The sequence below is a fragment of the Ambystoma mexicanum genome, chromosome 5p (assembly GCF_040938575.1).
Source record: "Ambystoma mexicanum isolate Mex_15411 chromosome 5p, UKY_AmexF1_1, whole genome shotgun sequence".
NCBI lineage: Eukaryota > Metazoa > Chordata > Amphibia > Caudata > Ambystomatidae > Ambystoma > Ambystoma mexicanum.
This window is the reverse complement of record NC_090930.1, coordinates 1,350,296,043-1,350,321,032: the sequence shown is the minus strand read 5'-3', so window position 1 is coordinate 1,350,321,032 and position 24,990 is coordinate 1,350,296,043. Positions and strand designations below refer to the sequence as shown.

General features: G+C 47.9%; 1 protein-coding gene across 5 annotated transcripts in view; it reads left to right on the top strand.

The window, feature by feature from the left end:
• LOC138481563 (zinc finger protein 572-like) overlaps positions 1-24,990 on the top strand; it is a 336,140-nt gene that overhangs the window by 179,716 nt on the left and 131,434 nt on the right. For all 5 annotated transcript variants that reach the window (XM_069613749.1, XM_069613751.1, XM_069613750.1 and 2 more), the window contains one exon: positions 5,768-5,881. In XM_069613749.1, the coding sequence (XP_069469850.1) occupies positions 5,768-5,881 (114 nt within the window). The remainder of the gene's footprint in view (positions 1-5,767; positions 5,882-24,990) is intronic.

Genomic DNA, 24,990 nt, shown 5'->3' with positions numbered 1-24,990 from the left:
AACAGACAAAAACAAACTAACACACACACACATTCATTTCATACAGCAATCACTCTATCATTCACACAAGCATCCATCATATACACTGACTCATAACACAAGCATACACGCAGCCATACACATGTTTAAATAAATAAAAATAACATAAACGTACCTTCTGCATTGGCCTGCGTGTGGGTGCAGAAACGCCATGCTCCAGGCTGCTCTGTCCGTATGTGCGAGGAGGCACAGGAGTTCTCCCTCGCACAAACAGACATGCAGTGCCCCAGCCAACATTTCCAATGAGCTATGCATGCTGGCGAAGTAAAACGCCCCAGCACTTGAATGGCTCAGTGAGCATGTGCGGCTGGGGACCTATACTGAACTGTCAAAGGGAAATAGTGTTTCCCTTTGACAGTTGGACCAGCCCAGGAGCACCCCCTCAGCTGGAAAAGGCAGCTGAGGGAGTGCTCATTGTTTCACTGGGCTGGCTCCTTAGCTCCTTCATAATGGGTGAGGGGGCCACTGGGTGGGCACTTCTTCGCCATTATGGATGAGCCACCAGGCTCGGACTGGCCTATAGGGCAATCGGGCAATGCCTGTAGCAAAAATGCTAAATGCTAGTGTGGGCCAGTCAAAATGGGCCACCTTTTTGGCCCATGTGGGCCAGTTTGATTAGTTACTTCACTATGCAGTTAGTAATGTTGACCATTGTTGCTGAATAAATACTCTTTAATTATCACAATTTACTTACATTTGAACACAAAGCACTCCCTTGGGCACTATTCAAATAGTCTGTGACTAAAGGAATGAATATCCATTTACAACTGCGGGCCACTTTTTCATTGGTGCATGAGACAGTTTCATGCTCCACCCTGACCATGTGAGCTGCCCCTGCTCATTTCTTCCAATCTAAAAAACATTTCTTGCTGGGCTCTCATGGCCCCCCGGGGAGGTGGCCACGGACCCCTGTGGGGGCGCGCCCCACAGTTTGAATACCGCTGATCTATAGCCTTTGGGTGTGGCTAAATTAATATTTGGCCCGTTCGTGTCACTGGGCCATGTTTCCGTCAGGCACATAATATCTATATCATGTTCTATGAAATATTCACATACCTCAAGGGCATGCCTGTCTAGTGATCTAGTATTCAGCAGAGTTGTCCTAATGGGGGTATAATGTTTGCAAATGCAGTTATCTCTAAATTAAGTATGGTGTTTGATTATCCTCGCTGTTGAATTCTCTGAAGGCTCAATTAAGTCCATGAGCGTAGGTGCGTAGATGGTAGGTTTTGAAACCATATTCCCTTGGGAAACTGCAATACACGGGCCTACTGTAGGCTGGTTGAGTGTAAATGTCACTTGCATTCTCAGTAACTTACCGACAGAGCCACGCCAGGAGTCTCAGACTTTTATGCGTGGAGGCACCCCAGAGAGCAGAGAACAGGTAGTTAGTGCCGGCGCGTCCCACTCAGAATTGCGCAGACTTGCTAGTCGCTGACGTGCCTGAAAAAAGTAAAAATAGGCACGCAGACTACAATTCCACTGGGAATTGTAGTTGGTTGCGCTTGGCATTCAGTGAAGCAATGAAAGGTGCAGACCAGACTGCAGGTACCCGGACAGGGACTACTCTGTCAGAATGGACTACCACAGTGGCTGAATATGTAATTTAGACACAATACATTTGCTAACATGGCTAAACATTCATGACATTAGTACTTACACATCTAGATGGCAGTAATTTTAAAATTTGATAAAAACTTGAAATACACAACTTCACATGGAAAACTACTCGCAAGCAAAGTGCAGTGCTAACAAAAGCAGTTAATGCAGTAAGAAGGAAACAATGTATGGCGTCTACAATGCTAACTAATAAGTGCATGGATTTCATTATTTTCATTGTCCCACTCAAAGGACTTTGCGAGGTGTTACACTGTTGAGTGAAGTGTGTCAAGAGATTTGCCCGATATTTGCGATGCTTGAGGTAGGATACATCTTTCGTAATCAGGGTTGATTTGTGTTTGAAAATACGCAGAGAATGCAACAATGGTGGCTGTTTAGTCATCATCCTCACTTGTGAAGTGAGGTAAAATGCTCATGCACATCTTCTCCCTCCAGGTGAAGTAGCGTGGATCTCATAATGCTGGGTTTGTTCTCTTTCACGGCCCTGAAGTAATTGTGGAGCCAATCCGCAATCTGGTCCACCTGGTCCCTTTGGATGATGCATCCTGGGCCAAGTCATAGGATCGTAGATGCGGGAGGCTGCTGATGCCAACGATTCTCAGCATCAGTTGTATTTCTACTATGAGGGCTGCAGCAGCGGAGTAGACATGACTGGTTAAAACAGAGTGTTGGCTCATTATACACATATCTTGGTGCAAGGAGCAATGAAATATAGGTGTTAGCTAAGAATTGGTGCAGTCACACTGTGTGAGACTACGCAGCACTTATCTGCTTGATATTAGGTAACCCACCTTTTGGTGTAGGTCTGTACTACATAAGTTAGTAGTATGACTGAGGAGCCAGGCCTATCTCAAGACGGCTAAATGTGAGCTGTAGAGCTGTCACAATGAAATTCGTAAATACAAGTAACCAAGTAACACTTACACTCAAGGATTCAGTTATAGTTATTTATTTAATGAACATCAATTTTTAAATAAGCGTTCTTTAAAAAGGCAATTTGTGTAAGCATGTAAATATACTTTAAAAATACTTTTCAGAATCAAGACAAGTTAATGGATAATCTTTGGATATGCTTCTTACACAATTCCTACACCCTGAGGTGACTCAATCACAAGGACAGTAATGGCATTTATATCTCAAACTAGCTATAATTTGCAGATTCTGAGATTGCAGAAAGGAAAGGTTTAAGGAAGAAAAAGGTTAAACAGGTTCTCGGTATATGTGAGCACACTTAAATCTTCCAATGAAATCTAGGTAAGCCTTTCCCAGCAGTAACAGTCTAAAACAAGTTACCACCTATGAGGGACAAACAATATCAAAGTCAATGGGCTAGAAGAGTCTGCAGGGAGGCAGTTCAGCCAGAGTCCATTTGAAAGCTAGCTTGGAGCTGAGGCACTTCTTAGAATCAAAGTCTTGCACAAAGTTAGAGAGTTTGTTAGAAAATCACTTGTAGGGTCACAAGCTGTTAAGCCAGTGGAAAGAGAGTTGGATTCAACTCTAAAAGTAAGCCACTGCAATTCCCAACTGAGAAAAGCACAGCTAAAAGACAGTGAAGTAAGTACCCCAAGTCTACATAGTACCTCTGGTTTGAAGAAGAGTGGTCAAGCTGGCCTCTGTCTTGCTACAGCGGTGCAGACCCTGTGTTCCTGAGCCTCAGTCATGGGGGCAAGAGGGAGGACGTTCGGGGGGCTGTTGCGCCGGTACTTGGGAGGTCGTCAGCTGCTACAAGCTCTTTTCGGTTCAGCGGCACTTAGCGGTTTCATTGCTTAGTAAACAGCACTGTTGCGGATCTCGGATACCGGTTGGGCTTCCTTCACTCCTTGGGTCCTGCACTCTGGTGAGGGGACTTGAGCTCTGATTCTCCTGCTTCTGGAGGGTCCTTAGGTGGTTCCTTTAGCTTCTAGCCAGATTTCAGACATTTCACTCGACTACGGATTACCCGACCCCTGGCACTCGTTTCTTGCAGCAATGAAGAAGTACAGCCAGTTGGGGAAGATGGTCAAGTGGAGTTTGTCTCGGGGTTAGTTGGTCCAACTAACCCAAGGGAAGAAGTCGTCCCTTCCAGAGCTTCTCTGTTGAATTGAAAAAGGAGTTTCAGCACAGCAGCAGGGCTTCACCGGGCAATTCAAAGGTCCAGGAGGATGCAGCAAGCTTCATTCACGGTTTCTTCGTCGGTTGTTTCTCCCAGTGGTCGACTCTGCCTGTAGTCAGAAAACCCTCACCTTTTAAGCAGGTTTCTTCCATTCATACACAGCCTAGGCTATCATTCACACAGTAGGGTGGCTGTCTTGAAAGGACAGCCAGCAAGCCGATCAGGACTAGTTACATTCAGGCATTCCTAGAGACAAAGGATAGGGGAGTTTCGGGACCCTCCCTCACATCCTCTTCTTCCAGACACACTGGAGCCAGAGGCGGGCTTCAGGGCTGAAGCCAGCCAAAGGCAAGAGAAACAAAGGGCTCAAATCTGTTTTGATGCAGAGTAAAACCCAAGAAAGACCACACAAACAGAAAATGGCAAAAAAAGATGTCCGGGCCATTTTGACAAAATGGTCACCTATGGATTCTGTACTGCAGCTGAGGGTTCAGCCTACAGTAGAAAAGCACAATGGTAGGAAAATTAAACCACTGCCACCAGCTATATAAAGTAAGGAGGGTAATATAAAAATGTTACATGCAAATGTAGGATAAGGGGCTACTAGGTAACCCCCCCAGCCCTCCACATAACATGGTGTGTGCTGGACCTAAAAAGAGAAATGGTAAGTAAAGCCGCTTTCACTTTACTATTCTTGGGAACAGTAGTTCACTAAAAAAAAAGGTATTGAGACCTTCTGAGAAATCTAAAGGATTTCTCTGTGATACTGCACTGAAGGTGCTGTTTGTCACCATACAAAAAGTAGATGCCTATGGAGTTTGTCAGACTCCAAAAACAGTGGAAACGCATCATCCAAATCATGTAAAAACACACGAGAGAGTGAAAAAAAAGGTTTTCACGCATTCCAGAGTTAAATTAAAAGGTCCAGCAAAAGAAATGGGGGTCTCTAAGGTTGAAGGGGATTAGCACAGAAATGAGAATTCTCCATAACAATAGGTAGTAGGGCCACATGGTCGAGCTATCTACTGTTGCCGTTGGCAGTGTGATGCATACTTTCAGGAGGATGCTATGGAGCTCACAGTAATAGATGACTGCATTGCAGTGGGAGACCAGCTTCATCATCAATTGCTATGGGGTTACGCCCTATGACGTAACAGGTTGGCAGGCCCAGCCAAAGAATTGACACAGGGATCAGTGTCAAGATCAGCTGTCATGTGATTCCGTGCTCGAGCACGGAGGCAAAGCTATTTCATTTACAAACTGTGGCATAAGATGCCCCTCACATGTGAATATGGACATGCCTGTTGATGAGGACGCCAACGGGAGCCTGAAGCACACACTGCACTGCATATAACACCTGCCCTATTGTTGTCCGTTTCGCTTGACAACCACTCCATATCTCCTTTGCCATGCCCATTACTACCTCCCCTCTACCACCTATTGCTCTCCTTACAGATAGTTTATCCACTTTTCTTGGATGTATTGCCTTCCAGGCACCCCCACCCTTCAGCATCGTTACTTTGAAGCCACCAGATTTGTTTTCTCAGCAACTGTGCTTGCTCGACCAATAGAAGCTTGGTGAGTCAGGAACTGTGAGCTTATTTTAGGTGCGCAGTGTTTTGCCTACACAAGTGTTGGCTGGTGTATATAAACCCAGTTTGTTTGCATGAAGTCTTGTAAGCAAGAGGGAAGGGTTGAAGTTAGTGGTGAAGAGAAGGAGTGGCATGATACAAAACCTGACATTTTGATGCGTGCAGATCGGAAGCAACCATTGTCTACTAGAAAGTGATCTGGGTTGCCTCAGTCTTTGGGTGTTTGCCAACATGTGTCCATTTAATTTTTGGGTCGAACAAGACTAGTAATAACTTTAAAGGAAGGAGAGTGAGGGAATATATGCAAAGTGGATATAAAAATAAAGGAAAGGAGTGAGTGTACACATTAATAAGCCATAATCAAAGAAAGGGAAATCATTTCAAGTCAAAGTATAAATCATGGATTTCTGCCTTTCCATTTCAGAGGAGTCCATGAGCAATCCTGATGTGCTATTAAAGATAAAGAATGAGGAATCCCTACATCTAAACCGTCCTCAGGACTCTGAACAAAGGAAAGCAAATGATTTTCTCGGTGCAGGTGAGGAATAATGTATTGTTAATGTTAAAGGATATGTATACCATGCACTATCACCACCGACGTGGTCCCATGGCGTTCTTCCGTGAACAGTCTGCCTACCGTGGCCGGAGCGCCCGGCAGGGTCAGACCTGACGGGCACAGCAGCCACGGCAGGCAGACAGAGTTTGCTGATCCGGAAACAAGGGTGGCAGTGAGTTTACTGGCACCCTTGTTTCCAGACCGGCAAACTCGTAATGAAGCCCTATGTGTGGTTTGTTTTGTTGTTGCAATGTAGTGAAGCGCTTGCAGTTTGAAATGATATTTGAAATGAAATGATGTTTTATTTATATCGCGCTCGTACATTTTTTTTTTTGTTACATTTTTTTAAATAGTTTTTCAACACAACCAACAATACAAACAAAACACGCAGTGCAATTCACAATCATTACATTAACATCAATTGGTCTTTGTTCACTGCACCCCTGTTCCCACCCCCCTTCACGAGCCTGTTTGTCCTTCACATCCAGTATCTGCCGCACATAGCTGGGCGTCATTTTCCTCACATTCCTCTGAGTCTGTCATTGTCCCGAATAAGCCAGATATTAATGTTTTCCATGCCATCAGGGAACCCACTTCTTCCTCCCAAGACATGCAACTTGCCTCTTGCCACACCACCGTTTCAGCCTCCGCCCATTTCTGTAATTCTTTCCACCATACCTCCACCTGTGGTTTATGACACTTTTTCCAACCCATGGCTATCCTGCGTTTTGCAAGCACATACGCCAAGTCTTTCAATTTCCCCACATGCTTCAGCTTTCGTGGCCTAGGAAAGCCTCCCAACAGACAGGCCCAGGCCGTGTCAACGGGGTCATATACGCCCTTGCGTTACGTACAGCTGTATCTGCTGCAATCTAGCATTCCTAGATACTTTCTTATGGTATCCCAAAGACCGCTCCCACATCCCATCCTCCATTTGGGCTCCCACTTCTGTTTCCCAGTCTAATCTAAAATGTGTCAATTCTTTCCCAACCTTAGTCATTACCATCTCATACAATCTAGAGATCTCATGTCCCCCCTCAGTTGTATCATATATCATCCCCACTACGGCGTCCGGTTCCTCCGCCAGCACCGTCTCAGGCCACATTATCCCAATCTTCCGCACCAACCTATGGTACGTAACATATTGGCCCCCATGTAATCCCACCTCCTCTCCAAGTCCTTCAAACTCACTGATAGACCCCTCCTGCCATATATCACCCAGCGTTACCAGTCCCACCGACTCCCAATAGGTTCTAATAATCGCCCTCAGTTGCTCATCTCCTCCCCCCAAAGCAACTAGAGGTACCTGTGGGGAACACGGGAGCGGATCCCCCATTATTACACATGCTCGTCGCCACATTTTCCACCCAAGCCTCATCATCCCCGGGTACTCCTTTATTTCTGACTCAGGTAACCAAATCATTTCTTTCAAGTAATACGGGGCACAATCATGCCCGAACAATCTAAATTCTGGGGTCGCTTCATCAGCGAGCCATTTGGCCACAAACTGTAATTGACTTGCTATGTAGTAAGCCTCAAAATTAGGTAACTTGACCCCCCCTTTTTCGTGAAAGTTCTGCAATTTCCAGAGCGCTATTCTATTCCGAGTGCCATGCCACAGAAAGTCCCTACACACACCATTCAATTGGACAAAAAACCTCTTAGGAATCATATACAGGATGTTGCTAAAAAAATGCAAGAGCCTAGGCAGGACTACCATCTTAAGCATCGCTCCCCGCCCCATCATTGCAAAGGGCAACTTCTCCCAAAATCTCATACATTTGCAGATTTTCTCAACTGCCCTCTCAGTATTACCCCTATGTTCCTCCTCTGCCGTATGACACACATCTATGCGAAGGTAGCGGAAAGAGACCACAGTCCACGGCACCTGCAACACCGGCAACCTTTCCACAGGGATCCCTTTATAACTGCCCAGCGGGAAAATGCTAGATTTTTGGGGATTCACCGCTATACCGGACAACCTCGCATACCTTTCCATCACCTCCAGAATATACTGAAGGTTTTCGTCCGGGTATCTCAAATACAATAACAAATCATCTGCATACAGGGATATCAGCTGCCGTTCCCCTCCGACCTCGATACCTATCTCATCGTATTGCTGCCTCAGGTATAGTGCCAGAGGCTCCAGAGCTAGAATGTATAACATCGGGGACCAGGGGCACCCCTGTCTGGTGCCCCTGCTAAGTTGCCATCTCTCAGATATTACTCTTCCTGTTCGTACCCTGGCTAATGGCGCACTATACAGCATCTCCGCCCACTTAATGTATCCCGATCCCATTCCATACTCCCCCAGAGCCGTCAGCAGCCACGCCCATCTAACCGAGTCGAATGCTTTCACCACGTCCAAGGACACGATAGCCATCTCTCCTTCATTGTCGCAGCCCCATTCAATCACCCGATGGAGACGTCTGTGGTTGTGAGTAATATTCCTGTCTGGAACATAGCCCGTTTGGTCTGGGTGTATCAGTTTGCCAATTACCTTCCGCAGTCTGTTCGCCAGGACAGCCGTTAATACCTTGCTGTCCTGGTTCAGCATCGACAACGGCCTATACGATCCGCAGCTATGCCCAGGTTTATTTGGTTTAGGGAGTGGTATTATGACCGCCTCTCTGAGCGACTCCGGCAACTGTCCCACCTCAAACGCCTCGTTGAGCATTTCCAACATCGGGGGGGAGCACTTCCACCCCATATGCTTTATAAAATTCACTAGGTAGTCCATCTGTTCCCGGGGTCTTACTAGTAGGTAGTTGTCTAACAACCTCCTCCAGCTCCTCCAACATAATCGGTGCATCTAGTTCCTCTCTTTCCTCTATACTTATCTTGGGCAATTCAATGTCTTGCAGAGTTTCCAGCATTTCCTCCCGGCTGTCTCCCCCTCTATCTTCGTATAATTTTCTATAGTAATCCGCAAATTCCCTGTTGACTCCCTCTTGGGTATCTGTCACCTCCCCATCTTCTCTGGTGATTGTCCTAATCGGGGGCTTTGGGGTCTCACTTTTATATAGCCACGCCAAAAGTCGGCCCGTTTTGTCTCCCCCCGCATGTCTCTCTCAACGTACTTTCTGTAATTAAGGTTATAAAGCCTTTCCCAGAGTTCCATACACTGTTGCTGTAGCGAAAGCACCAGCTTGGTGTATATACATTCACTTTTTATTTCTCTCTCTAATTCTCCTTCCACTTTTTGTAGAACCCCATCCTGCAAGCCTTTAGATTTAGCAATGGCCACACCCCGTATCACTACCTTGAAGGCCTCCCACAATGTCCCTGCCGAGTCAACGCTGCCTGTATTCACCTCAAAATAACTGATGATTTCGTCTCTCACATCCTCCCGAAAAGCAGGGTCTTTAAGCGCCTCCGCACAGAGGCGCCACGTCGGGATCCGTACCCTAGGGCTGCAGTATTGCCATCCCACGATCAGGGGCGAGTGATCCGACAGGACCCTCGCCTTATATTCTACATTAGTGATCTCAACCACCACATCCGACGTGGCAAAACCATAATCAAGTCTGGTGTGCAACTGTTGTGGGGCCGAATAGTGTGAATACTGCCTCTCATTAGGGTGTTTAGTTCTCCACACATCTACCAATCCGAAGTCGTCTAACAACGATTGCAGTGCCCTAGCTGCTGGGGCCGGCCTGACCATCTTGTCATCCGACCTGTCTACTGCGGGGTTCAGCACACAATTAAAATCCCCTCCCCAGATCACCGCGCCACCCACGCACCAGCTCAGGCTGGTGCACATGGTCCGGAAGTACTCCACTGTGTTTTGGTTAGGGGCGTACGTGTTTACTATGCACACCTGTTTATTCTCCTTCACCCCTCTCACTATGACCAAACGCCCCTCGGTACCCACCTTTTCCTGTATCAGTTGGAACGGGACATGCGGCGCCACCCAGACCAGCACACCCCTAGCATATGCTGAAAACGGAGACCCCACTACGGTACCTTTCCACTTTCTCCTCACCAGTTCCATTTTTTCCCGTGTCAAGTGCGTTTCTTGCAACAATGCAATATCTATCTTCTGTCTTTTCAAATACAGCATAACCTTGTTCCTCTTTAAGTAGCTATTGAGTCCCCTGACATTCCACATCACTATTTTAAGCTCTCCCATTGCTCATTGATACCCACCTCCCTCCTTCTTGGCCCGCCCCATCCGCCTGCGCAACACAGATACAATACTATGACTTCCCCTTGTAGGCTCGCGTGTAATCTCAAATTCCCATAAACTATATACACTCCAAACTCCCCACTGCCCTCCCCTCCCCCCTCCCACCCCTTCCCCAACAACTTCCGCCCCAACTGTTGCCCAGCTCCATCCCTGGATCTCAGCCACCCCCACATCTAGCCCTGTCTAATACACTCAGAGCTCAGTAGGGTGAAGTCGCCCTAACGGCCACTTAACTAATAATACCAAATGGGGGTGTGAGGACTAGCCCTCGAGGGCTCCCTACTAAAGCAGCAGCCGCAGTGCAATAGTGCATTATCTATGCTACTCCAGGCCCGTCTACCAACAGGTGACTTCAATACCTATAATCCAGTCCGATAGTCTTAAGCCGCACAATCTCACTGTGCCCCCAGCACTCATTACTTATCTCTCCCATCTCCTTCTTCGGCCTGGGCGTCCGCTTCCTGAGGGCAACCCTGCGCATCAAGCCATCCCATGGCATCCTCCGGGGTGTCGAAGAATAAAGTTCTGTCTTTATGAAAAACCTTCAATTTCGCCAGATAAAGTAGCATATATTTCCAGCTCGCCTCCCTCAATCTCCTCTTAACCGCCCCGAAGTTCATTCGGCTCCTCTGTACCATCAAGGTATAGTACGGGTAAGCTGTTATGTTTGCCTCTCCTCGCTTGATTGTTCCACTTTTGCGAAAATGTTCCAGAATCCTTTCCCGGTCCCGATAATTAAGGATCTTAGCGATCACTGGCCTGGGCGCGTTGCCTGGCGGCGGCCTCCTCGACAAAGCCCTATGCGCTCGTTCCACAGCGAATCCCTGAGACAGGGCTCCACCGGTAATCTCCTGTAACAACATATTTTCGATGAACTCTGTGGGGTTGCGGGCCTCTGTACCCTCCGGTATACCCACGATGCGGATGTTATTCCTTCGGGCGCGTCCCTCCGCTTCCTCCGCTCTGCTCTCCAGATTTCCCACTCTCTGCACTAGGGCATGTAGATCTGATTTATGTGCGGCACAGTCCGCTTTGTTCAAGCTCCCCTCTTTCTCCAGGCTCTCTGTGCGCTCCGACAGGGACCTCACATCCTGCCGGAGTAGGTTCACTTCCTCCTGCACTTCACCGACTTTAAGGTCCAACACAGTTTTCAATTCAGCCACAACTAATTCGAGCTTGGCCTCCCAGGCCGCTTTCAAATCTGCTTTTAAGTCCGCTATTGCAGCCAGAACCTCCTGATTTGGACCCACAGCAGCCATGCCACCTGCGGGCGGCTTGTCTTTACTTCCGGCACTTCCGGACCCATCGGAGTTCTGGCAAATTCGTCTAGCGTAGGTTGCTTCACCTTTTGTCGTGGCGGCTTATTAGACATGGCGCAATAGTTATGTGTTGTGGGTCCACCCACCTCTGTTATTCCGCAATCAGGGGGAGAAGGGCATACTCTCCGTTCCAACATCCAATGCCCTACCTCCGCATGAGGGGCCACATAACCTCAAGAACACCACTAGCCTCCTCCGTGCCACGCTCTCTCGGCCACCATACACACCAGTGTGCAATGTATCTGTAGTTTCCTTCCGCTAGAGTCGCTGACACGCCCACTTTCACTTATAGTCTACAATGTCTAGCATCCACCATCGCCTTTACCCTAAATGCAGCGAGGACTCACTGTTGTTTGCACAGTCCCAGATGGGTGGCCCGCTGCTGTCATCCGCACCTGAGGCGAGCCCCACATCAGCGTCACAAGCCTATTCCCAGCGTGCTGCAATGGATTGTGCTCTCCCACGTAGGTAAACAAGTCCCTCACGGGGGTATCTTTCGACACTCATCCGGATCACGAACAAGACCCACGCATCATCGAGGCAATTGTACCCCCTGAAGTACCCCAGTTATGTTTAGGATTACCCCGGCACTATTTTGCGTGCCTTCCAATTGACCTGCACCAGTTCAATCACGCAGTTTCATACTGCCGTAGTCCGTGCCAGTAACTATGCGCAGCACTGCCTCTAATCATGGGACACTGTCCCAGATGTTATTATGTCGCAGCCCACAATAGCACACTGCCTGTGTACAGGTGATCCCTTACCCCCGTGGTCCAGGGAGCTCCTTTTGTGCGTGTTTGTCTACTTCATCAGCCAGCATTGGCTCGAACACTTCCTTTGTTCGTGTTGGGCTCCCATGCCCTCCTTATCCGGCATGGTATGGAGTCGGATCGTATGTCAGGGCTGCCTAATACAGTGTCCTCCGGTACGCTGTAAAGAATCCTTTGTCGGCTTCACTCTGCCGGGATCTTATCTGACGCACGCAACAATGTAACACTGCCTCGTCGCGTAATGCCAAGTCACTACAGTACACATGGCTCTAAAGGAAGCCAGAGTACAACTGTTCCCCACTGTGGATACAGTTGCGGTTTGCGACTTGGTTCGCCCGTGTCACTTGTGCAGCACCGCCTTCATTGCTCATTCGCAGCCCTTCATTACAATGTCCGCCTTTGTCTGCGGGCGTCCACCATTTCTATTCCACCGTCACAGGTGCCGGTCCTGCCTCCAGCATTACACAACTCTTATTTCACTTGGCCCGTTCAGATCACAGAAAGTCTTGACAAGCCTCCCACGCTCCGACCACCACCAGAGTGCATATGCATATTTTCGGGCATCTCTGATCGGCGTATGCAGCAGGAGTGCCGCAGGGCAGGCAGAAACATTCCGTCACGCTGCAAGTGTTCAAACCATGTCGAACACATGGGCTCTCATCAGGGGCACAGCCACAACCCTCCGGTTCGCTACAGCCTCTTCACACCGTAATCAGCCGATTCCTTTGTCCGCGATGTCAGGCGGCCATCTTGCTCCCTCCGTCCGTCCGACTCACGGTTCTTTCTTTCGTGATTATCTTCGTCGCGGCTCCACTTCTATGTCAGCAAACTTCAGAGGGCACAGCCGCACCATTCATAGACCCACCCATGGGATTTTAGGCAACACAAGCATTTATCAATGCACTTCTGCCACAGGATCAATGCCGGATTAGAGGAGCTCCCTCAGCACACGTTCCTTCACATGGCCCTCTTGGCCACGCCCCCCCGCGCTCGTACATAAGTGTTTCAGAGCGCCACCAGGCAAAAAGGGAGGGGAACAAGGGAGAACAAAAAAAAAGAAGCAATCTTACTAGGCCCAGTGACATTAAGAAAGTGCAAGTGCATGGAAAAGGGAAAAGGGGGAAGTGCATGGAAGGAGGGGAGTGGCAAGTGCGGAACAGAGGAGAGAACAGAATAAATAATAAAATAAAACAAATAAATAAATAAGAGCGATAAACCATGGTAGTGCAGCCAGCAAATGGCAGGTGAAAGTTAGTCAGATAAAGTATATCTGATAAGTGCAGAAGAAAACTGGGCGGGGGACTGTATGGGTACAGATACAGAACCCTAGTGCAAGGGGTGGCCTGGAGGCAGTGCAGGAGGGTGGCAGGCTGAGCAGGTACCTGGACCCGAATGACAGAGGGTGGCAGGTGCACAATGCCAAGAGAAGAAACAGATCAACATGGGAGAAGGGGGGCAAAGGCAGAGGCAAAGAGGAAGGCCTTGAGGTGCTTCCAGAACCGGAGATGATTTTTCTCAAGTTTCAAGGTGGCTGGGAGGCTGTTCCAAAGAGAGGCACCGGCTGAAGACAGAGATCGACCCCCAAGCTTGTTTCTTTTCAAAACTACTAACCCTGAGGGAGTTGGAAGTAGAAGAGCGGAGGGCTCGAGAGGGAAGGTATTTATGGAGGGATAGTTTAAGGTATTTTGGACTGAGGCCCCAGAAAGCCTTGTGGACAATTCAGAGGGTTTTAAATTTAATCCTTGCATCCACTGGGAGCCAATGAAGGGATATCGGGGCTGGAGAGATACGATCCCAGGGCTTGAGGCCAAGGACAAGTCTCGCAGTCTTGTTCTGGATTTGTTGTAAAGGGCGGATAGTGGTGGCAGGTAGGTTTAGAAAGAGGCTGTAACAGTAATCCAGTCTGGAGAGAACCAGAGCTTGGGAGACAGTGAGCTTTTGAGGGAAGGAGAGGAAAGGCAGAGTACCTCTAAGGAGGTGCAGTAAAAAGTTTGACTTTTTGGAGACGTCAGAGATGTGTGCGGAGAAGGAAAGTGTGGAGTCAAAGATAACCCCAAAGATTGTTGGCGACACACCCATTTTGAATGGCGATTAGACAATCAGAGATGAGGGAAGGAGAGGAGGAGGCAGAAGGAAGCCTGAAAATGAGTTGGGTGTCATCAGCATAGCACTGGAAAGTTGAGCAGAAAATGGAGATGCATTAGGCAAGAGTTTACAGGTATTGGTTGAAAAGCCAGAGCGAAAGGTTAGACCCCTGGTGGACATCACAGGTGGAGAGGGAGATAGAAGATAAGAAGGACTCAAGTTGTACCTGGGAGGGTCGATCAGAAAGAGGTCAGCCAGGCCAGAGCCTGATCAGTGATACCCAGGTTGTCACGGAGACGATTGAGCAGGGTGGTATGGTTGACCGTCTCGAACGCAGAGGAGAGATCAAGTAGAATGAGGACGGAAGGAATGTTAGAATCGGGGTTAGAGAGCAGGTCTTCACGGATGTTCAGGAGAGCAGTTTCTGTGCTTCTGGCAGCTCTGAAGGTCAGATTGATGGTGATGGAGGAAGCCAACAGAGTTGGAATGAAGGTTAAGCTGGGAGATGGCCAGCTTTTCAATGAGCTTACCCAAAAAAGGAGTAATAGAAATTGGGCAGTAGTTTGCCGAACAAAATGGATCAGCAGTGGATTTCTTGAGTAGAGAATGCACAAGGGAGTGCTTAAGATGGGAGGGGAAAGAGCCAGAGGCAAAGGAGAGGTTGCAGAAATCGGCAAGGGCCGGGGCAAGGGTGTCGATGTGGTCCTTAATGGTTTTAGAGGAACAGGGATGGACCTGTTTTCACGAGGTTTTCATAGATCAGACTTGTCTAGCTACCTCATCAGCATAGAAAAGAAGAAAGGCGGAGAAAGGAGCAGGAGGGGTAGCTGAGGGAGGGTCAGCAAGCCCAGAAGGGGAGGTAGGAGCAGCGGAGGAGAGGGTGGACAGGATGTCCTGGGTTTCAGAGATGAAGTGAGAGGCAAGGGCATTGCAAAGAGCCTAGGATGCGAGAGGAGGGGTGGAGACTGCAGCAGGGTTGGCAAGCTCCTTGCCGATTTTGAAGAGTTCAGCCGAATTGTTAGATGCTCCAGAGATGCAGGCTTGTATGTGGACTCTCTGCTTAGTGCGGACAGCAAGCCGGTATTGCCTTTGGAGCAGGCAGCAGGCCTGTTTGTCAGAGGATGAGCAGGAAGCCCTCCATTTCCTCTCCGCCGCCCTACACTTAACGTTTAAGTGTAGCTAGGTCACAGTCATACCAAGAATTGCACTTAGCTTTGGACTTCAAACAGATCCTCATGACAGGGGCAGGAGTATCAAGAGTAGCATAAATAGAGGAGTAGAGAAGAGAGAGGGCTGTGTCAGGGTGTGGGTCAGCCTGGAGTGGAGGGGGTGGGGGAGAAGGTTGCGGCGAAGGCCTCGACTGACACACGCGTCATGGGCTGGATAACCGAGAAGGTGGGTGCAGTCTAGGAGTGGACTTGGCTTCGGGGGAGGAGATGGAGAGATGAAAGGAGGGGAGGCAGTGATCACTCCAGGAGAGAGGAGTGGTAAGGGGGGTAGAGAGGGGAAGGCTGGATGAGATCAAGACATCAAGTGTGTGCCCAGCAGAGTGAGTCGGGCTGGAGGGAAGGATAGAGAGGGCGAGTGAATCGCAGAGGTCGCAAAAGAGTGCAAATGAGGGACAGGTAGAATCAAGATGAATGCTGAGGTCACCAAGGAAGGGAAGTTGAGTGGTTGAGGCCAAGAGGGAGGAGGAGAGGTCAGCCCACTCAGAGAGAAAAGAGGTGATTTGACCAGGGAGCCAGTAGAGAGACGCAACAGTAAGAGAGTGACTAGGAGAGAGAGAGAGCCTGCAGACAAGGCATTCAAAAGAGGCGTGAGCTTGAGTGGGAATGAGAGAGGTAGGAATCCACTCAGGGAAGATCTGGGCTACACCCCCTACAGGCCGGTTGGATCTGGGGGCTGAGAGGATCTTGTAGCTGTCTGGAAGGAGAGTGTCAAAACTCGTGACAGAGCTGGCAAAGAACCATGTCTTGTGAGACTGAGGACATCCAGGTCAAGTTCTTCTAGGAGGTGACAGATGTCAGAGGAGTGTTTAACAGCCGAGCGAGAGTTGAGAGTGGCGAGTTGGAGAAGGTTGCCAGCCTTAAAGACCTACCGGGGAGGTGTACAGATCAGAGGTATGGCATGCAGAGGTGTGGAAGGAACTTGAGATGGGGCAGAGTAGGAAGTGGCGGATGGCAAGGTAGCCAGGGGAAGAGAGTAGGGGACAGCTGGAGATGAGAGGAAGTTGATGAGGCAAAGGAACCGCCTATATAAGAGGAGGAGATTAGCCTTAGGGCGTTGCACCATAACAGTGCCATTTAGATAGACATTAATGATGACTCTGGAGGAGTCAAAAGAGATCCATGCGAACTTCCCAACCTGTGCCACCATTAATGGGAGAGCAGGAGACAGGACAGAGCATAGAGATCATATGAGGGGTTCAGAGATCTGGCGAGGGAATGAAAAAGAGGATGTCAGTGAGGGTTTGTTTGGCAGTGGTGCTGGAATAGGTATCAGCGATGGAGAGACCTGGGTTGGAAGCCAAGATATGATTTTTGAATTTCTTCTTACCAGACTTAGTGAGAAGGGAAGGATAGTTGATAGAGAAACAGTTGGGATAGATAGGAGAAACAGATAACGCCATGGGCAGGTAGAGAGAGGAGGCAGTAGGAGAAATATACAAGATCAGAGGTATGGAGCAGTCACTGGGCTAGCAAGTTACAATTGAGGGCCAAAGTAAAGTGGAAAAAAAACACAACCAAATTTGATTTACAGAAAGACACTCAAATATGACTTACCCTAACACACCCAAATTTGATTTACAGAAGCACTCTGAAATATGGCTTTCCCAAACACACACAAATTTGATTTACAGAAACACACACAAATTTGACTTTCCCAAACACACCCAGATTTGATTTACAGAAACACACCCAAATTTGATTTACAGGAACACACCCAAATTTGACTTTCCCAAGCACACTCAAAATTGCCTTTCAAGGCAATTTCTAAGGCACAAATGGTAACAGAAATAAGTTAAGATTATAGGAGAGTGCTGAGAAGGGAGCATAAAGGGAAGAACAGTTGTCACCGGAAGAAGGTAGAATGAAGGACCAGGAAGTGAAATCGAAAGGGTAGGCAGAAGGAGGGAACTAACCAATAGAGAGGGAAGTGAGAGTGTCTTGGAAGTCCAGTTTCATAGCTGAGGGAGCTGGCAGCCCCAGGAAGAGACAGGCTGTTGTAGTAGGATCATGTAACGTTCCAGGAAGCGGACAGGAAAGCAGACAGGGGCCTTAGAAGTGGGCCTTTGATGAGGGGGCCTGCTAAAGCCTGCCGGGCCCTGATTGGGTGTTAAAAGCCCCTCTCAGGCCAATCACTGCTCTGGTAGTGAGAAGGCAGCACACCACACTGCTCAAAAAACGAGCACAAAGAAGTCAGCCATCTTCAAAGAGCACATTTCGAAATTTGTACACAGGCACCAAAAGGCACTGGCCTGAGTCAAGCAGAACTGTTTAGCAGTTATATGTGAAGATGGCAAAGTGAATGTGGCGCAGTCTTCATTCGCGGCAAAGTCATGATGTTAAAAACAATTTTCACACATTATCAAAATATTTCCCATTAAAGATGAAAATTGCTCAGTGCAGTGCGAGAGAGTGGTGTGTTTGTTTAGGGTTTGTGATGTGTGTGCAGAGAGTTGATCTTTTAGCAGTTGGGTTAGTGGGGTTAACTCGTTCTTTCTGGAATCTGTGTTCTGTGTCTTTGGCCTTGCTGTCTGCTGGAGCGTTCCTCTGTGGTTCATTCACCTAGTTCTGTGAGAGGTGGTGGCCTATCTCTGTGGTTGTCTAGTGGTCTGTTGGCGGGGGGGGGGGGTGATGAGGGCCTCCCCCAACCAGGGTTGATATTGCTAAGGTTGTGGGTTGCTCTTTGGTCGTAATCGGGCTCTATGCCTGGCATTGCCTCCGGTAGTCCCCTCCCTACGGATTCTAGGCGCTTCCTGTACTGTCGGGTGCTAGTTAGTGATAAATAGCCAGCTAATAGTATCTGGATCACATAGTTTGACAAGGTCATTATCATATATGTGCTCTGTAAAGCGCTTTGGATTAAGGCGCTACATAAATAACACATCATTATCATTATAACATCCCTTCACTGAGAGCACTTAATTCTACTGATTTCGACTTTGTGGCGCCACTACACCATAATAATGGAAGAATATCCTGTATCCACTGTCTGCTCCCAGAAATTGTTTATTTGATTCGAGCACACCAATCTACTTTGGCCAATTTAGGCTACGTGCTGGACAGGGAAGTGTCAACACCCTCAGGCATTGCAAGCTGTAACAAAGGCCATGGTGGGTAAAGGAGAGGCCTAAAGAACCTAAAACGAATAATATGAAGCCCTCACAGAACATAAACGAGAACGCAAGGGGCTGAGAATGGCTAAAAAGCTTCTAACCAGTCCAAGGAATTGAATTGAAATGAACCCTCGAGTTAGCCTGTTGGAACACTCAAGGTCATGCACATGTATTATCAAAAGATGGATCTCTAGATACTCTCTTGAAATATTAAACTAATCTGTTACAAGAATCTTGGTTAGTCTCTGCTATTCACATAGACCGGTTCCATCTTTATCAAGAACTTGCTAAAATATGCTTGTGTTAAACTTTTACGCCCCCTCCCCTCCCAGGGGGATCTAATGTAGAGGAAATATTTGCATATATTCATTTAATTTGCGTTGACTAGGCTGAGAAAATGAACCATGATGCAATACTGGTGTCTGGCGATCTTAACGCCTTTTGCAGAGATGACGATACATGTGCAATGTATAAAAATGTGTCCAGCAAAAGTGTGTTGTTACAAAAAATGAAAACAAGTAGGGTAAGCAGTGGGTCTCCTTCATAAAAGAGTGGGAATTGACTCTTATGAATGGGCTAGTAAAGGGAGACGGTGCGGGGGTAGCCACATGGAGAAACGGGTGCAGCTGGGCCACGTTCGATTATTTGTTGGGTAGCAATGCATTATTAGAAAGAGTATTGGAGATGGCAATTGTCCCGAATGAAAACAGTGACCATGCGATTCTCTCCTTGATTCTCGGAAGGGGTGATAAGGACCCAACATAACCTGTAATGGTGGGCTGGTACCCAATCGCGCAAAGAATCGCATGTCTTGGTCATTAGATAATATAGTAAAGGCCACAAATGCTATTTCTCATGCTGTCTAACATAAAATCTCTATGTATGCCTGTTTTACGGCCAATTGTTTTTTATTTTATTAATTGGTCATTTGTAATGCCCGCTATACAGCAACACATTGTGTTTCAAGGTGCATTAAGACAAGGAGGGGGAATGGGAAGAGGAAAGAGGTAAAAACAAAAACAAAATGTTCTTAAAAGGTCTTGAAACATTCGGAACGTGCAAATGCTATAGCATTTCCCCATTTGCCATCCATCCTGCAGGAGGCAGAGAGGGCAGGAGCCCGTCTCTCCCTGTCTCTCCCTGCAAGCATTGGCAATCCTGGATCCTGCACACGCGTACCTACCTCCTACAGCCACACCCACGCATACTTCGGGGCCTGGATCCCTCGACCATCTGGGTAGCCCTTACCCCACAACATGAGCACCCTGCTGCCCATATCAACAGCGACGACCTACACTGCAGCCGACGTTGCCTCCAGATCAGCTGTTATTTGTATTTGAAAGCCGCGCCTGGCCCCAAAATGGCCGGCACAACGCGGCCTCAAAACGAGGCTCGTAGTGGTTGCTAAGCAACCTCTGGATTTATTGAACACACTTCCACCGGCCATTGGACGAAGGCCAGGGAAAAAGGCCTTGTTTGCCGTTGTTCACCGGTAGGCGCTGCTTGTCGCCTGATCCATTTTATAAGGCGAGTACCCATAACGACTGACATCAATTGTACTAATTTACTCACTGAATTTACGTTCCCACTCATCGCCGTCCCGATTAACATTCAAGCACCAACCATACAAGTTCTATGTTACCTTTCATGTTCAGAGCACTACATTTACCCACTGCTGATACTCTGTTCCCTGGTTGAGATAACAGCCTACTGTAGTAATCCGCCCATCATGCTAATCTTGAACTAGCCTACTGCCTGTATTTTACCCATGATGCTAATCTTGAACTAGCCTATTGCCTGTATTTTACCTATGATGCTAATCTTTAACTAGCCTACTGCCAGTAACCTACCCATTGTGCTAATCTTGAACTAGCCTACTGCCAGTAACCTACCCATTGTGCTAATCTTGAACTAGCCTAAAGCCTGTATTTTACCCATGATGCTAATCTTGAACTAGCCTACTGCCTGTATTTTACCCTTCGTGCTAATCTTGAACTAGCCTATTGCCTGTAATTTACCCATGATGCTAATCTTGATCTAGCATACTGCCTGTATTTTACCATGTTGCTAATCTTGAACTAGCCTACTGCCAGTAACCTACCCATTGTGCTAATCTTGAACTAGCCTACTGCCTGTATTTTACCATTCGCGCTAATCTTGAACTAGCCTACTGCCTGTATTTTACCCATGATGCTAATCTTGGACTAGCCTACTGCCTGTATTTTACCATGGTGCTAATCTTGAACTAGCCTACTGCCAGTAACCTACCCATTGTGCTAATCTTGAACTAGCCTACTGCCAATAACCTACCCTTTGTGCTAATCTTGAACTAGCCTACTGCCAGTAACCTACCCATTGTGCTAATCTTGAACTATCCCACTGCCAGTAACCTACCAATTGTGCTAATCTTGAACTAGCCTACTGCCAGTAACCTACCCATTGTGCTAATCTTGAACCATTTGTTGAGGTGAGCCAAGGGTTTGGCTTTCCCGAGTTTAAGCGGGGCCACGATATCAAGTGCAGATTTAAGAGTGTTATTATAGAGGTCTACCAGGTCAGGCGGGTTGATGTTGCTGAATTTAGACTCATTAAGGAAGTCACTAATGAGGGGCTGGAAGATATCTATGGATATGTTACGACATTTTCTGGATAGCGATGGGGGTGCTAAGGTGGTTTTGGCTGGAGAGGGTCTAGGGATGGAGAATAGGATGAGATGATGGTCAGACCAGGTGACGGGTTCATTTCGGATAATGGAGATGGAACAGTTCAGGTCAGATACCCAGTCCAGCGTTCTGCCTTGGGAATGGGTGGGTGTTGTGATTCTGTGTATAAAGCCCAAGTCAGTGATGGAGTTGTCCACAGCTAGGGCATGATGATCGTGAGGGTATTGGAGGCTGAGGTTCATATCTCTAGGAGGATGGTTTGGGATCCAAGTTTGGTATGAGTGGACAGGAGGTTCAGGATGTCTTCCTCAAAGGAGGGAGAAAGGCCGGGGGCCAGTAGATATGATGCAGGAGTGTTGTTTGGCTGGGTGAGAGTTAGTTTCACCGAGAGGAGTTCTGCAGAGGGGAGCCTGGCAGGGGGCATGGCTCTGAGGGGTAGTTGAGTTTTGACAATGAAGGCCACTCCTCCACCTTTGCCTGAAGTTCTATCTGCCTTGATGATGGTATAGTCTACAGGTAGGGCTAGGGAGAGTGCAGGTCCTGCTGCCTGGTGAAGCCAGGTTTCTGTGACAGCCAAGAAGTCTAGCCTACTGCCAGTACCCTACCCATTGTGCTAATCTTGAACTAGCCTACTGCCAATAACCTACCCATTGCGCTAACCTTGAACTAGTCTACTGCTAGTAACCTACTCATTGTGCTAATCTTGAACTAGCCTACTGCCAGTAACCTACCCATTTAGGTAATCTTGAACTAGCCTACTGCCAGTAACCTACCCATTGTGCTAATCTTGAACTAGCCTACTACTTGTATTTTACCCATTGTGCTAATCTTGAACTAGCCCATTGCCAGTAATCTGCCCATTGCGCCAACTCCTGAACCTGACTATAGCAGTCTGTTTGCCCACTGCGCTACCTTGAGGCAGCCCACTGATATCTTGCCTGGTGTAACTGTTGAACCAACCCTACCCAGCCTACTGACAAACCACCATGTCCGCTTTCCATAGAGCCACTCTGGCCTTGGCCTCATTCCTCCCCCTAGTCCACTCAGTCACCCCATCATACGCTCTACCACCTCTCCCACCCATACTCTACCTCAAACCAACTAGCATAGCACCCTCAAGCACTGCTACTAGTGCACCACTGAGCCCTCTCGAATGGATACATCATTTTGCCACACCACCAACACCTCTTATCCCACTTTCAGTCCATTCTAGGAACCAAAGATTAGGCTTGCGCTTCCGCATCCACAAAATCACTGCTATGCCAAAAAATCCTCAACTCAATTCCCAAAACTGAACCACCACACGGCATACCACACCCCTCCCCTCCCACAATGAGACCTTGACCTTGAAACTACCCATCACCACTCCACAACCCTTGAATATTAAAGCAGCCCTTATCAGCGCTCGCTCACTCATGGCCCATGCCTCTGAGATAGCAAATAATCTAGACTTCTTGGCTGTCACAGAAACCTGGCTTCACCAGGCAGCAGGACCTGCACTCTCCCTAGCCCTACCTGTAGACTATACCATCATCAAGGCAGATAGAACTTCAGGCAAAGGTGGAGGAGTGGCCTTCATTGTCAAAACTCAACTACCCCTCAGAGCCATGCCCCCTGCCAGGCTCCCCTCTGCAGAACTCCTCTCGGTGAAACTAACTCTCACCCAGCCAAACAACACTCCTGCATCATATCTACTGGCCCCCGGCCTTTCTCCCTCCTTCGAGGAAGACATCCTGAACCTCCTGTCCACTCATACCAAACTTGGATCCCAAACCATCCTCCTAGAGATATGAACCTCAGCCTCCAATACCCTCACGATCATCATGCCCTAGCTGTGGACAACTCCATCACTGACTTGGGCTTTATACACAGAATCACAACACCCACCCATTCCCAAGGCAGAACGCTGGACTGGGTATCTGACCTGAACTGTTCCATCTCCATTATCCGAAATGAACCCGTCACCTGGTCTGACCATCATCTCATCCTATTCTCCATCCCTAGACCCTCTCCAGCCAAAACCACCTTAGCACCCCCATCGCTATCCAGAAAATGTCGTAACATATCCATAGATATCTTCCAGCCCCTCATTAGTGACTTCCTTAATGAGTCTAAATTCAGCAACATCAACCCGCCTGACCTGGTAGACCTCTATAATAACACTCTTAAATCTGCACTTGATATCGTGGCCCCGCTTAAACTCGGGGAAAGCCAAACCCTTGGCTCACCTCAACAAATGGTTCACCCCGAACTAAAAAGTCTTAGAAACACAAAAAGATCAGCCGAATCCACCTGGCGCAAACCCCCATCCATCATCAACAAAACCGCACTTATGTCAGGTTCTGATACCTATAAAGCAGCAATCCTCTCAGCCAAAAAAGAAACCTACAATTCCAGAATCCAGAATGCTAAATCCAGCACTAAGGAACTTTTCAGCATCCTAAAAGAGTTCGAATCCCCTGCACCGCCCACACAAGACTGCATCAAAGACGCAGAATGGTGCACTAAAATCCAGCAAGCACTTGCAGACAAAATCACCCTACTCCAAAATAAGATCAATACTAAAAAGGAAAGCCTGTCCATCGGATCCCAGCATTCCACTGACCCAGAGAAAACCACTCACCTGTGCACCCCTTTCAGCTTTTCTCAAGTAACCTCTAAGGAAGTTGAGGACATCATAAAAAGTCTGAAACCCTCTTATTGCCAAGGCGATATTTGCCCTGCCACAGTGATCAAAGAAGGTGCCAAAGACCTAGCCCCCTTCATCTCTGCACTGATAAACTCCTTATGCACCACTTATCAAGTACCTAACAACCTCAAGGAAGCTTGGGTTATGCCCCTACTGAAGAAACCCAATCTCGACCAAAATGTCCCTACAAATTATAGGCCCATCACCACCGTCCCTTTCCATCTAAAAATTCTGGATCGGTGGCTTATTTGCAAATATAGAAGCACCTAGAGGAGAATTAACTCCTTGGACTTAGACAATCAGGCTTCAGTCCCAGACATGGAACAGAGACATCCCTCCTCGATTTAAAGATCCAAATGGACGAGGCGAAGGACAATGGAAAGTTAGCATTCCTCCTACTCTTAGACTTATCTGCTGCCTTCGACCTCGTCGACCACCAAATCCTCACCAAACACCTTAACACTGCGGCAGCATTCTCCACCAATGCATCTGATTGAGTTAAATTCTTCTTATCAAACAGGACCACCAGAGTCTTCTCCCCGTCAGCTTCAGCCGACCCTACGCCGATACTCTGTGGCATCCCTCAGGGATCCTGTGTGTCGGCCATACTTTACAATATATTTACAAAGCTTCTCTTCGACCGCCTGGATAACTTGGGCGTCATCTACACTAACTATGCATATGGCACTCAAGTCCTCATCCCCATTACTGGCTGCTATAACCAAGATTCCAAACTGCTAAACACTATCTACTTCGAAATCCAAGCCTGGATGGCTACCAACAGTCTTTGCCTCAGTGACGACAAGACGGAGTTGATGATCGTGGGCACTCAGGCACGCCTGAATAAACTCGACACCAGATACTCATCCTTCGTCATTGACAGTAACCGAATGTCTCCAAAGAGATAAAAACACTGGAGGTCTATCTCGATTCAACTCTGTCCCTCAAAAAACAGGTAAAATGTGTGGCGTCTTCCATGGCCCATACCAATAAATTGATTTACAGCTGTAAAGCTTACCTATCCACAAACAGCTGTC